General features: G+C 38.2%; 1 protein-coding gene across 16 annotated transcripts in view; it reads left to right on the top strand.

The window, feature by feature from the left end:
* AKAP9 (A-kinase anchoring protein 9) overlaps positions 1–14,924 on the top strand; it is a 105,996-nt gene that overhangs the window by 71,636 nt on the left and 19,436 nt on the right. For 12 of the 16 annotated variants that reach the window (XM_035129723.3, XM_035129721.3, XM_035129719.3 and 9 more), the window contains 9 exons: positions 1,512–1,724; positions 3,445–3,483; positions 4,939–5,171; positions 6,268–6,387; positions 8,260–8,436; positions 8,544–8,648; positions 10,086–10,238; positions 10,461–10,640; positions 13,330–14,397. In XM_035129723.3, coding sequence (XP_034985614.3) covers positions 1,512–1,724; positions 3,445–3,483; positions 4,939–5,171; positions 6,268–6,387; positions 8,260–8,436; positions 8,544–8,648; positions 10,086–10,238; positions 10,461–10,640; positions 13,330–14,397 — 2,288 coding nt within the window. The remainder of the gene's footprint in view (positions 1–1,511; positions 1,725–3,444; positions 3,484–4,938; positions 5,172–6,267; positions 6,388–8,259; positions 8,437–8,543; positions 8,649–10,085; positions 10,239–10,460; positions 10,641–13,329; positions 14,398–14,924) is intronic. The other 4 variants (XM_088653609.1, XM_088653605.1, XM_035129718.3 and 1 more) reach the window with 1 other exon arrangement.

Genomic DNA, 14,924 nt, shown 5'->3' with positions numbered 1-14,924 from the left:
AAAATACCAAGGCTTGCCAAACATGCTTCTTTTATGCACAACATGCTAAATGGACTTTCATCTGAGTTGCATTTTGGTGTGGTACATTATCTACATGTCTATAAATCTTCACGTTATCATTTTAAGGGACTGCTGGCATTGTAGTCTCATAATTCAGGTTTGTTCAACTATGAAACAACCAAGTTAACTTGTGAAGACTTGTTGAAGTACCTTTTTATTGATGCATCTAATCTGGGAGCTCATAAATCAACAAATCTTATGCTGGGTAAAATTCAGTGGTTCAAAAAAAAAACAACCACATTGGCCTAATTTGCAGTAGTGATGCATTAGACTGTGGTGGGTGACTAATTTCTGCTTAATTATATTTTCCTAAGAATAATAATAGATTCAGTATAAGCATTTTGTTAATTATTGTCCCTTTTGAGAACATTGCATTTATCATAACTACACAGGCCCGAGTCACACGTTGTACTAAACAAACCTTGCCCTCACATGGTAGTTTTGAACGGAACAGTGACCGCTGTTCAGTGAAACTCTAAGCAAGGAATTGTGATTTGTTGCTCCCGCCAGGGGGGAATGTGAGGTAGGAGCCATCTGTGCATTCTTGTGTGAATGTATCCATTGTGTTTGCAATAGGCATTGTAAGGTGTTTGAGACAAAGTCCATTTTGTTGTATACAATATGCAAAACCTTTGAAATAATTAATTAAAGGCGTTTACTAGTTTTGTAATTCTGTTAAAAGAGCTGGAAAATTAAACGTGTATTTTTAAAGAAAATTCTGAACAGTTAAGTGGATTAGTAGAATTCATACCAATTTAAGATCTACCTTTTTATGTCTATGAAGTTTTAATACATAATTTCATAAAGAAATTATTAGTAAAAAATTCATCACCCCCAAACACTTTACAGATAAATGAACACGTTGAAGCAACTTTTATTAATTATGCCCACTAACATGGTAGGGTTCTTTGGAATTTATTGAATTTAAGATCTTTTGGCCTGTTTGGATGGTGTGTTGAATCCCATCATCACCTATGGATGTGTGAACATGACAGTCAAATGCACACATTTCACTCAGACATGCATGCAGACACACAGTCATGTTGTCACCCCATGAAAAAGCTACAGGTAGGTAGCCGTGTTGGTCTGAGTCGAAGCAAAATAAAAAAATTCCTTCAGTAGCACCTTAAAGACCAACTAAGTTTATATTTTGGTATGAGCTTTCGTGTGCATGCACACTTCTTCAGATAAGTGTGCATGCACACGAAAGCTCACATGAAAAAGCTGTCTCACAAAATTAATTAAATATATGGCACTTTGGGAATGTGAAACTGAATTTGAAGGCAAAAAATATTCCAGGTTCAATCACATAGGATAAAGCTCTTCCACTCATTTCAACAGCTGTTGTCATTCTGGTCAGAGTTGCCAACATGTTTTCTAAAACACTTTTCTTTGAAATATATGCTTTGAAATCACTGTGGTTAATTTCAGTATTTTTCTTGTTCCTAAAGATCTTATTGATGGCTATGCAGATGAAAAATCACTTCTGGAAGAGCAAATCCAGGAAAAAACAGATGCAATAGACCATCTTGAGCAAGAGCTACTCTGTACAGGTAACAAATTACAGGAACTAGAGGCTGAGAGACAGCAGCTTCAAGAAGAGAAGGAGTTACTCTTCAGACAAAAGGATGCTATGAAAGCTGATGCAGGACCAGTAGAACAACGTATGTATTCCCCTCGGCCTTCCAAAGATCTTATCTGGTTTTACCACTTACTATTTAGTAGATTTTTTACTTCACTTTTGTAAAACTGGTTGGGAGGGTGTGTCTTCCTATCAGGTCAGCCGACCTCTGTGCAACAGTACCTTACCTTCTTTGCAAAAGGTTTTGAACAACATGAAAAATCCACCAGCTTGCCTTAAGCAGAGAACAAGGGCACCATGCTAAGATGCCTATAGAAATAATTTTAAAAAAAATAGTATTGGTGGGACTAAATCCATCTTGAAACACACACACATATCAATAGATGCCACCTTCCCATTGAGAGAACAATCCAAACTCTTCTTATCGCAAGTGGATGCTTCCATTAAAAGATCATATCAGCTTTCAGTCTCTGCACAATCCAACTCGTCACCCCAAAGGATTCATGTACCCTTTCTTAGTAACATTTCCAAAAGGATGAAGGCATTTACAGTCAGATAAGGAAGCTGAATTGTAATCTCCCCAGATGAAAACACATGGGTTTATGGTTAGGTCCATAGGTAACATACATAAGGAATATAGCTATGGGTGCAGTGATGGAATCATATAATTGTAGAGTTGCAAAGAACCCCAAGGGTAATCTAGTCCAACCCAATCAAAATGTTGTTTCAGCTAAAATATATTAGTTGCGTTTTCAGCTGGCTCTTCCTTCAAGGTGCTCAGAACAACATTTTACCTTTTAAATTCTGTGAAATAAGGTAGCCTAAATGATTGTATTTACCCAAGGCCACCCTAGTGAGCTGAGATGGGATTTCCTTTACCTAAACCCAACATTGTAACTATAACACCACAATGTTTATGAGCCTTAATGCATTTGTCCGAAAAATAGAATATTTAAATGTAAATGGAGAAATACCTATAGACATTGAAGAGTGTTCCAATTCACTAGATGATTGCTAGAAACTGATGAGTAGGAAGATTGTGTATAAGTTGATTTTTATATAAAAATACTCATATTGTCTCTTTTTTCCCACAAAGAAACCGCTCAGGAAGCAAAACCCCTAATTTTTTTTTAAAAAAATATTCTGTTGTGCCTACCTTTTTGCTGGCTAGCTTCTAAAAAGAAGAGACAAAGCTTGTTTAATGTGCTTAAGTGTTTATTCAACTAATATTTGCCTTCATAAAGCAAATTAATGTTTTAATCCTCTTTTCCCCCCAGTAAGAGACATTTTATTGTAAAGAATACATTGACATGCTAAAGGTGTTTACTTAAGAATATAGTCTCTATTCTATAAGGACCATGTGAAGTTTTAGATTTTTTTAAAAAAAAATGTCAAAGAAGCAAAAATGATCAAAAGACATAGTTGTGAGTTAATTACGTTTGAATAAACGTATCATGTAAAACGATTAAGATTAGGACATGGGTTTCTATTTTGCAATAATCTAGTAATCAGTACATTTAATAGCAGGTATATTACCTGGAGTTTTCAGTGGAACATCTATCCTGTGTTTAGGAAACTTTGTAGAAAAATAAATGGATATTCCACATTAAAATAGTAGGAAAACACTTAACTATCGTACTTAACAGATTAATGACACATTTCTTGCATCATCAGGCATTTTCACTGAACTCAACATTCTGTTTTCAGCTTCATTTTTCTTATACAGTATTACACCTTAAGAAAGCTATAGGTGGCATGTGAATTACTTTGCTTCTTGTTTTGTTTTTTTTCTGTTCTCCTAGGCCTAGTAGATGCTGCAGTCGATGCAGCTTCCCAAGCAGGTGTGTTTGTATATTGCATGGCCAATCTTTCATTGGGTGGCAGATTTAACAGCTACTGACACTTGCTAATCATGGTCTCTCTTTGGGCTTTCAGCTTACTGACATTAACTTTTAATGGGCTGCAGCTTTGATACTGTGTTTCATACTCACAGCTTTCTTTTTAACAGTTGCTCACAATTTCTAAGTGCAATACATTAGTAAAGTGAAGCAGATTCATTTAATAACCATCATCTTAGTCAATTAGTTTGCGAGCACAGGTAGTAGTAATACTTTGCTTTTAAAACTGCAAATACATTGGTTGATAATACCTTTGCCAAATATGATGTTTAAGAAAGCAAGCATGATGTAAGATGATGGTCCCCAAATATTCTGTATTGTGTAATGTGAAATGGCCACTATCTGGTGACTCCCCCCCCTTTTTTCTTTCATGTATATGATAAAAGATCCTTATCCACAAATCCATTGCTTTGCAGTATGCCTCATTTAAAAAATCAACAAGCATTTTGTGATTGCAATATCTGTATCTGGTGAATCACATCATAAAGCATTTATCCTGACATTATTTCTGGCTATACAAAATGTTAGGAAATATGTGCATGATGAGCCCAGTTCAGTGGGAGTTGACTAAGCATGTCCACTCTGTGTATTGGAAACCTTAACTCTGCTGGGGGGGAAGAGATTACAGCGCGCCTCCTTTTCACGTTAATGTAGCCCAAATCCCAGAAGGAGTGTTGCCAACACAGAAAATACCAGTGTCACCAGGTAGTCCGATATGGGCTCCAACATCCCATGTGATTGGAGTGGCATTGGAAGGCAATCTGTTACAGTAGCCCCATGCCACTATAGGCCCTAAATATGCTAGCATTTCCCCACATCATGAAAAGCATTTTTTTAAAAAAATGAAGGGCGGGGGAAGTAAGGTGTTTAAACACAACACCAATGACAGAAAATCTCCGTTGCAGGTAAGACATTTCCTTCACTGTCCTTTCTATAACTCACCAGGTGAAGGTCTAAAGTGTTTTGACATTTAAACGTTGTATGTGCCATTTCATGGACCTTTTTTTTTTTGTTAACTTGGATCAGTCCTACTGGATGAGAAGACAGTTGGGTTTTAATGCCATCATACATTTTCCCCAGTACTGAATGAAATATATACAGTTATGATTTGTTATGGTGACCCATGTACATGATTAATCATTAAAATTGGTGTGTCCTAAAGTAAACTGAGAGTGTTTCAGCTTTCATTCTGGGGTTTTGTATGACTTTTTGTGATATCTTCCTTCCATACCTCCCTCTTTTTATTGAGAGATACCACATAATTCTGGTAAAACCCAAACCTATTTCCATCCTTTATTATACTATAGCATGAACACATTGTTTTGGGAGTGAATTTGTTCTGATAGGCTAAGTTAACTATTCCTATCCGAAACAATAACTGATGCCTTTATAAAACAGAGTTGCTGGCGGAAACAGAAAAGCTCATGAAGGAAAAAATAGAAGTGCAGCGGCAAGCAGAAAAAGAATATGACTACCTTCAAAAGCAGGTGAAGGCACTGGAAACTGATATAGAGGAGCAGGTCAGCCGGTATTTGGAATTGGAGCAAGAAAAAAATGCAGAACTGATGGATCTAAGGCAACAAAACCAAGCTCTGGAGAAACAGCTTGAGAAAACAAAAAAATTTCTAGATGTAAGTAAGAGATGGGTTGCAAATCCTGCTAGCCATATATGACAGAATTTTTTTTAAAATGGGAGAGAGACAAAAAGGCCATACTCTAATGTAGTTAATAAAGGTAAAGGTACCCCTGACCATTAGGTCCAGTCACGGACGATTCTGGGGTTGCGGCGCTCATCTTGCTCTATAGGCCGAGGGAGCCGGCGTTTGTCCGCAAACAGTTTCCGGGTCATGTGGCCAGCATGACTAAGCCGCTTCTGGCGAACCAGAGCAGTGCACGGAAACGCCATTTACGTTCCCGCCGAAGCAGTACCTATTTATCTGCTTGCATTTGACATGCTTTCGAACTGCTAGGTGGGCAGGAGCTGAGACCGCAAAACAGGAGCTCACCTTGTCTGCACATTAAAAAAGCTTTCTGTGCGTTTTTACATTTTGATGCAGATTACTTTTTTAAAAAAATGCACATTAAAAATGTAGGTGTTCTTAAAAGGAATGAAAAACAACGTTGATCACAATTTCAGAATTTAAAATGTGTTAAATTCAGACTTGATAATAATGATAATACTTATTTTGGACCTTGTAAAATACTTTAGGAGAGCACATAGCCACACCCTGACATCTTATGAAACAATGTGTGAGATAAGATGGTTATATTTTAGAGATGTATTTTTCCAGACATGATGAGTAATAGAGAATCATTAGTCACAGTATTCTAGAGATGGTCCCAAGCGTTTGTTTATTTATTAAGGTAGCCCATTTGAGTTGATCTCTAGAGTAGCCTAAAGTACAAACAGGCACATTAAGTTCTGTGCCAGAAAAAGAATTGCCAGTGCTTTGTCAAGCATCTACAATATTTAGTTTCTGCCTTGGCTGTCTGCAATGGCACTATACTGTATATAAAAATGTATTGCTATTAGCCCTGCCACAAATGTATAGACAATAAGGTGTGTGCCAGATATCTACCTGCTTTCTTGGGCCCGGTGCTTGTCACATTTTCATAGTCATAAATAAGATAAGCCAGCTTGACTACATTGCTTTGATAAAACATGAGTTAATTTTGAAGTTCATTTGAACATGTTTGCCATAAGAAGTATAATGGTTACATTTTCAGGAACAGGCAATTGATAGGGAGCATGAGAGAGATGTTTTCCAGCAAGAGATTGTGAAACTGGAGCAGCAGCTTAAGATTCCCCAGAGATTTCAGCCAATCAATGAACAGCAAAACAGAGAGGTAAGGTTTGTTGGTTTGAGCATAAATACATAAACTGAAATGTTGAAAATGTACAAAAATAAAGTCCTTTGTTTGGACAATTCACCAAGGTTTCATAATCCTTTATTTATGACCATGGACAAGTGTCATGGCTGCATGTTCCTCTTGTCACCCTTCCTCCCTCCCAATTGCCTGCCAGCTTTGACACAAAGATCTGGTCTCGCAGTAAGCCACAGTACTTCTTTACAGTCAAACTGGGGAATTCTGTCTTCATATCAGTGAACAAACTAGAAAAATAAGATTTGAATTAAACTAAAGGCTGCAATCCTTCACATATTTACTTGGAACAAATAAGGTCTATTGCATGCAATTGGACTACACATTATTATAATCATTTATTTGTAAAATTCATAGCCAAAACCATAGATTTTTTTCAGGTGTGGTTTTTAATTCATTTATTTCCTAATGATAGTCCCAATGCAGTCGGTCAACACACTTTACAAAATCAAAGTGAGTTGCAAAGGCCGTATGCAAAGTGGGTTGGAGCAGAGGCTCTGTGGGACTGGGATTCACTGGGAAGATTGAATAGATTATTTGTATTTACAGAACAGGGATCATGCAAGGGAATACTTAGAATTTTGTAAATTTGCTTTTTATCATTAATACAGAAAGATATGCATCTTTTGTGGTTGCTTATCTTTCTTGAATTAGGGCAGTGTTTTTTCCATGTGGCAGGCATTGCTGCCATAACTTTAATTTGTGACACATTCCAGGGGTGAAACGTGTTCACCTGTATCAGTAAAAACAAAACATTCTGAAGCATGTTTAAAGACTTCTATTGAAGCATAAGCTTTTGTGAACTAGAGCCCACTTCGTCAGGTTCATAGCTAGCACCACAGAGAGACTGATAAAGTGGGGGAAGTGCAAACAGTGGACCCAAAGGGCTATGGGTACAACTGCAGCACATACATCCTGGTGACTGCCAGATGTTTTGCACTATAGCTGCCATTAGCCCCAGCAATGGGACTAATCTGCAGAGTTATAGCAGTATCTTGGCAAAGGTGGTTCTACGATGTTTCTGTGCAAATCTCAAATGCGTATAAAATAATCACAGTGACCAAATCATATTGTGAAGTAATCGTGGTTTTGCACTCCAGTGTTCTTTCCTCCCTGCAACTCTGTCTGTCTGTCTGTCTGTCTGTCTGTCTTCCTGTCTTCCTATATGTCTGTCCATATATCAGTCTCTAATCTCAAAGAAGTTGCAGATAACACTTCATTCATCAGATGAAATAGTCCACCTGTGAAAGCTGAAATAAATCTTTTAAGAGTTCAACAACTCACTCTTGGGTTTTGTTTAATTTGTTTTTGTGAAACAATATCCTATTTAATTTGGCAGGTTTGAGCCTCTCAGTAATTTCTGCCTGTTGTACATACAGTTTGAACTGGTAGCTGTCCATCCACTGGGGAGTGTTTTGTTAATTGGTTTTGTCTTGCTATCTTTCTTTGGCCAATTACTATGGCACTTCTTTCTCAATGAGATCTTTCTGGCTGCCTCATAACTGAACATTCCATTTCAGTATGCGTGGCGGCCAATATCCTCTCTCTCTTCTCAATGTGCTTTCCCTTGAGTCTTCCATCTTACTTGCCTTTATTCTCTTGGCTTCTGGTTACTAAGTAGCTCCTTGTGCCTAAATACTTCAGAGATTGAAAGCTTTCTTCTTACTTCCTGCCTCTTTTTCTCCTACGCAATTTAACTCGGTTAACGTTATAGTAAATTTGTGTTTGAACTTACGACCTACATTAGCATACATCTTCTGGAGCCTTCATCAAAAGAGTTCTTCATCCTTAATATTTCAAGAGGTTTGAAATATCGTTCCTGCCTATTGTCACCAGGTTGAGCAGTTAACAAATCACCTCAAAGAAAAAACAGACAAATGCAGTGAGCTTTTGCTCTCTAAGGAGCAACTTCAGAGAGATGTGCAAGAACGGAACGAAGAAATTGAGAAATTAGAGTGCAGAATCAGAGAACTGGAGCAAGCTTTAATGATCAGTACAGACAGTTTGCAAAAGGTATTTTTTTGTGAACAATGTTTTTTATATATTTATTATCAACAAGAACATTCAATTATTTAATTGTGAATTAAAGAGATGTGATAGCTAATATCCTTACTTTAAAGGTGGAGGAAAGGAAGCAGTTTGGCTCTACAACAATAAGGGGAGAATTACCCCTTGAAGCACAGTTACAGGCTGAGCAAGAAGCTGTAGACAGGAAAGAAAAAGAGGTAGAGTATCCCTTTCAATTATGCAGATAAGTTAATATTTCATATAATTCATTTCAATCCAACATCACAGGATGCAGAGTGTGCAGAGGTCAGAATAGTCACATGGCTTCATTGTATGAGCTTTGCTTTCTTCTGCGGGGCAGACATGTGGCCTAGATGAAGCTATTCCCCCTGAGTGCAGATAAGGGGATCAAAGAGAGCCACATGCCAATCTCTGGAGTGAAGGAAAGCAACACACATTCATGGCAAATTTATATGCGACCACATAGCTTGGGAGCCCCAAGGCAAAGGCAGGGCCATGGTATGGTATGGCTGCTGCTTAAATATAAGCCAGCTCAAATGTTGCTTAGCTCACTGCGGAGAGGAATGATGTCTGGACGAGGCCAGCACATGCCCTTTTCCAGACCCTGTGACACAACTTCTGGTCTCCCCTTACCCAGCCACCTGGTCAGGTTGGATATTTTTAGCCTAGGAGATCACAGTTGCCTCTTAAAAAACCTGAGTCATCTACGGGTTATCCAGCTTCACCACCAGACTTGACGGGTGTTTAGTATTACTATTGAGCCCGCTGCAGTGTTCTTTAGCCACAAGGTGCAATGCACCACCCTGATATAATTGTGGATGCCCTTTTAAAATCTCAGGGTGCTGAGTCACTGTGCCCTCAGCCACAGACTAATAGCCCCACCAGCTCCTGTAGGTCCTTTGTCACCTTCCTGAAGGATCAGCATCTCTGGAATAATCTTCAGGATGTGCGTACCCATTGTATATCTAGTGCTACCCTGTTTCCCCTATTTTAAGGCATACAGTGCCTCGCAAGGCGAAAGTAATTCGTTCCGCAAGTCGCTTCATCTTGCAATATTTTCGACTTGCGAAGCGCGGTTTGCTGCGGCAAAAAAAAAAAAAGCCGAAAAACTTCGTCTTGCAAAGCGCCGAAAACATCGCAAAACGCTTTCGTCTTGTGAGTTTTTCGTTGCGCGAGGCATTCATCTTGCAAGGTGCCACTGTAGTCATAAAGTAAGCCGTAGCAGGATTTTTAAGCATTCAAGGAATATAAGCCATACCCCGAAAATAAGACATAGTGATACGTGCAGCAGCAGTGCCGGCCACGGCAGGAGCAGGAGGAAAAAAATAAGACATCCCCTGAAAATAAGCCATAGTGTGTGTGTTTTGTGAGGGAAAATAAATATAAGACGGTTTCTTATTTTCGGAGAAACACGGTATATTGAGAATGAGGGAATAGAGCTAGCATCCATCCATAATTTTCCATGTTCATTGTAAAATTGAGTATTTTTTAAAAGTCTTTAAAATTAGAAATTAAAGACAAACATTTGTTTCTGAAAATAAGTATGGTCGTAAGATTGAAGAACAGTTTTTATTTTTATGGTTTTCCCTTGTTTAAAAGATATTATCCCTTTGCCACTTACTTTGGGTATATAGATCATAAATCTTGAAGAACAATTAGAGCAGTTTCGCGAGGAACTAGAAAACAAAAATGAAGAAGTACAACAGTTGCACATGCAATTAGAAATCCAGCACAAAGAGTCCACTACAAGACAACAAGAACTTGAGCAAGAGAATAAATTTTTCAAGGTAATTATGTGGAAAGGAAATCTGGTATTTTCCACCCATCTTCTTCTCTTGAATGAACACATCTGCAAATCATGAGTTTTAAAAACTTTTAATACATAACATCCTTGTTTCTTATTTTTTTAAAAGAATATATTAATATATATCTGTATATTCATCTTGTAAATGGAAAAGAATGAGAGAAACAGAAAGTTACATTATTTGCCGCTGTTTTTTTGTCTGTAGGAGGATATGGAAAAAATGGGACTAGCTATCCAGAAACCTGAAGATACTTCTATAAAGGGTCATCATGCAGTTGCTGGAAAATGTGTGCAGATCATACAGGAAAAGGAACAGGAAATAAATGAACTCCATGAACAAATTTCAAAACTGCAACAGCAACTTGAAATTACAACAGATAACAAAGTACATGGTTTTGGGAATCTTTTGTGGGAACCTTTCTTTTCATTGTGAGATGTAAAATCAAGATTTCCGTATAAACCAAACAGTTTAAGGTGTTAGAACGTGGGCTAGGCCACACTGCATTTAGAAACCCATGTCCTGATTTTCAAAATACAGTTCTCATGGATTCTGCTTTCTCTTGATATATTTATTGAAATCTTAATTTCTGTGTAGTGGTAGATATTTGTGCAATTTTAGTCACAATTCCTCTGTAGGATAACTGGAGCAATATAAATGTGGATAATCTGAGTTGTGATTATCAGGATGCTAATGAAATGTATCATCTCCAGCACAAGTATTTATAAAATGGGTTGTACTCTAATGCCATCTGCTGGATTTTGCCTAATTTCTGCCAGAGGTTTGCAGAAAAAATAGATTTCATAACCAAAATCGTGATTCTAGAAAGTTGCTGAATTCTTCTTGCAAACTTGGGATAGAGTGTCAGTGTTTATTTTACAGCAAAAGGGAGACCAGTTTTTAATAGTTTTCAGAGTGCTGATGCTAGTTACTATGAAACAAAGTGCTTCAAAAAGCAAAATCCAGTGAGTCATAATATTTCTCTGTTCCAAGTTATAATAGTATTCCTGCTATTTTCATGTTTTCAAAAGTGAAACTTATTCTGGATCTTCCCTCCCCTCCTCCTTTCAATTTCAGGATCCCATATTTCTGAGCCTCCTTTGCATTAGCAATAGAGAGAATTTATTAGCTTTATTTATATGTCTTTTCAGGAATTGCTCTGTCTTTTGGAAAGAGGAAAACAATTATTTGTAGTGCTTCCCATAAATCCTGTGACTTTATTTTGTATTATTAAGATGTAAAATATCTAGAGCTTCTGATTTTTCTGGTTCCATCTAGTTTTGTGTTTTTTCCTTTCGATTTTAAGATTTTTGTGGTGGCTAATAAATGCTTTCTGCATCCTTTGCTGAGAAAGCAAAAAGAAAGAGTTTTACTAGGTGAGGCCAAACTCCATCCAAAACTCTATTCTTGAAGTTGTTATAAACCAATCACTGCCATCTATTCAAAGCCAATATTTCAGCTGTTCTACATTGGTCTTTTGAATTCATTCTATTTATACTCCTCTTTCTGTTTCTGCCTTTGAATTCCTAGCATTGAAACTCTTCCTGAGGTTTCTAAAGCACACCTTCCCCATTTAGCTACCTTTATCTTCCTCTAAATTATTTGTCTGAATAATTTGAATCTTCTTACTTGGTCTTTACACCTTTCCCTCTTCTTTTAGTTAAAATTCTGGAACTTCCCTTTTATGGTTGGCAACTTATCTCTTGCATCAATTTGCCTTCTTCATAATAATACACTTTATTATTTTTATACTTTATTATTTTTATTATTTCTTCTGCTACTTCATAGTGTCCTCCCCCCCCTACAAAATCTCTTACATCTGTATAGTTGCCATTGTTTTGTAAAGTCATGATTTCACAGCTTTTGAATAGTCACCAGTTCTTTTCTTTTTCTCAGTCAAATGGCTACTAGCCACAGTGGCTATGTTCTCTCTCACTATTAGAGGCAGTATGCATCTGAATGCATGCCAGGAATCACAAGTGGAGAGAGTGCTATGGGCTTCCCACAGGCATCTGGTTGGCCACTGTGAGAACAGGATGCTGGACTAAGTGGGCTTTTGACCTAATCCAGCCTGGCTCTTCTTATGTTGTTAAATGTATGCCACCTTAAAAGAAGAAGAAGAAGATATGAGGTGTTGATTGTATGAGTTTCTGTTTTTTCCAACCATATATAGTCGTACCTTGGTTTTTGAACAGCTTAGTTCTCGAACGTTTCGGCTCCCGAACGCCGCAAACCCGGAAGTGACTGTTCCAGTTTGCGAACTATTTTTGGAAGCCAAATGTCCCACGGGGCTTCCACGGCTTCCGATTGGCTGCAGGAGCTTCCTGCGGCCAATCAGAAGCCGCGCTTTGGTTTCCATACGTTTTGGAGGTCAAACGGACTTCTGGAACGGATTCCGTTTGACTTCCAAGGTACAACTGTACTTAGATAATATAGCAACTCCATCAGTGTAGGAAGATGTGGAAATTACCCTATTATTCTGTAACTTAGGAGACCGTCAGGATCCTTACTTACTCATTTTTTTGTTGTATGTTTGGACTGTGAAAAATAATGTTAAGTTCTAGTAACTAGGGATGTAACAGTGGTTTTGTTGAAATAAGCAGCACTCTGGAGAGTTCTTTTTGCAAATGGGAGTTCAGAAACTAGAACAAAGCTGATGAGCTGAGATATAGGAATCGTTCTGGCAGAGAAAATATCAGTTGAATTAGAGTTACACAAATTACTCTATAAGCTGCTTGTATATGTGCAGACATAATTGATCAAAAAGCACTATGGCGTGACCTTGTCCTGCATATAATCCCTTTGAACACAGTGAGCTTTATATTTTCCAGAACTTGAAACATTTAAGTGGAAAATACTATGAAGTTTATGTTTGGACAAAGCAAAATTCTTAAATAACTGTCAGAAACATTTGGTTCTTAAAACTTCCATGTGAAGGTGGGTTGATTGGCACTATGCAATCAATCATATATTGATAATATGAGGAGTTGTTTATGTAAGCAAGTTGTTGGAATGAATTCCAGAACTGTCTACCTATTTTGGATAATTAAATATTTTTATTTCTTTGACCACCTAGGTGATTGAGGGCAAAAATGAGCACATAAGGGAACTGGAGGCCCAAATAGAATATTTAAAGAGCGATCAGGAACGTGTGAAGCAAAACAGCGAACAGGAACTTGAGCAGCTAAATGACGTTATCGAAAAACTCCAGCAGGAGTTAGCAAATATTGAGCACAAAGTACCTCTGGACTTTTCTTTGACTCAGGAAGATGCAGATAACTTAAAATACCAGCTTGATGTTGTGTTGGCAGAAAAGGAAGCTTTGGTGAAACAAGTGGAAAATAAAGATGTAGAGGTCACTGTCGTGAAGAATGAACTTGAGGAAACAAGATTAAAGATGAGCAAGTTGGAGAAGGAAGTAGATGCACTGAAGAAAGAACATGAGAAAAAGGAAGGAATACACAGAAACATGCAGATGGACAGTGGTGTGGCAGAAATACGAGGATCAAGCCAACTGAAAACAGAAAGTCAGAAGAAAACTAAAATGTTAGAAAATGAAACCCCTCTTGGCTATGAGGAGGGAAATACCAAAGATTCTTCCAGCACAAAGTTGCAGCAGCTTCAAGAGGCTTCGGGGGGAAAGGATTCAGAGCTAAAGCAACATTGCAATCAGCTCACGGATTTAAAAGAGCAAGCCCAGGCTGAGTCAGCGGTGCTTAAACAGAAAATAACAGAGCTGGAAGAAACGCTTGAGCAGAAAGTTGCTGCAGCCCTTGTGAGTCAAGCTCAACTGAAAGCAGTTCTGGAACGAAGTAAACTTCTCAAAGAAATGCAGGTGGTTTCAGGAGACGCCTTAGAAGCTATAAAAACTATTTCAGCAGAGAAAGGAAACAGCACACCTGGAGAAGATGCAGGTTCTATATTATCTTCATTATCCAATAAACTTTTGGAATTGGAGAGCCAACTGGCAAGTGCACAGAGCAGCCTGGAGCTAGAAAAAGCAAAGGTGGAAATTGCACAGAAGGAAGCAAAGGAGAAGGAAGAGAGACTTGCTGAACTTCACCAGCTACTAGCAGAAGTAGAAGAAAAGCACAAAAAGGAGAAAGCAGAGAGCTCTAAGCAAGAAAAAACGCTTATTGCTCAGGTGTGTGTGGGTGAGGTGATGTTGGAAAACACCATATACATGACCAAAAATGTTTCTGCAATAGTTTATCAAGTCTCCTTGCACGATGAGGAACAGATTTTTCTGTTGTAAGGAAACTTGTATCTTTTAGCTTTGCTTATCATGAACTATTGCCAGTTCTAGCAGATTATAATAATACTAGCTCCATAACTGTGCAAGGTAGAAAGAAGCACCCTCCCATCAATATACTTCAGTAAATTCTAAAAGGTCATCCAATTAAGTATTACTGTTTCTGAGGATGGGTTCCAAAGACCATGTGTGAACCTCTACCCTCCTGCTGGGAATTCTTTGGTTTCCTTTTGTGGCCCAGCCTCTGTAGCCAGTAGCAGTCTGCAGGTTGGAGGGGGGTGAGCTGCATACCTGGCTTCCCAGTACCTGGGTTTCTTGCTAGTTTCTGAGAGGGTGTAGAGAGCAAGGCAGTGGGGAGGTGTGGTGCGTTGCAGGCAAGTGGTGGGAGTGCCAGATGGACATTGCTGCATCTCCTGCTG

The sequence above is a fragment of the Zootoca vivipara genome, chromosome 11, assembly GCF_965207765.1.
Source record: "Zootoca vivipara chromosome 11, rZooViv2.hap1.1, whole genome shotgun sequence".
Taxonomy (NCBI): domain Eukaryota; kingdom Metazoa; phylum Chordata; class Lepidosauria; order Squamata; family Lacertidae; genus Zootoca; species Zootoca vivipara.
The sequence above is the reverse complement of the archived record's forward strand: the minus strand, read 5'-3'. Positions and strand labels throughout refer to the sequence as shown.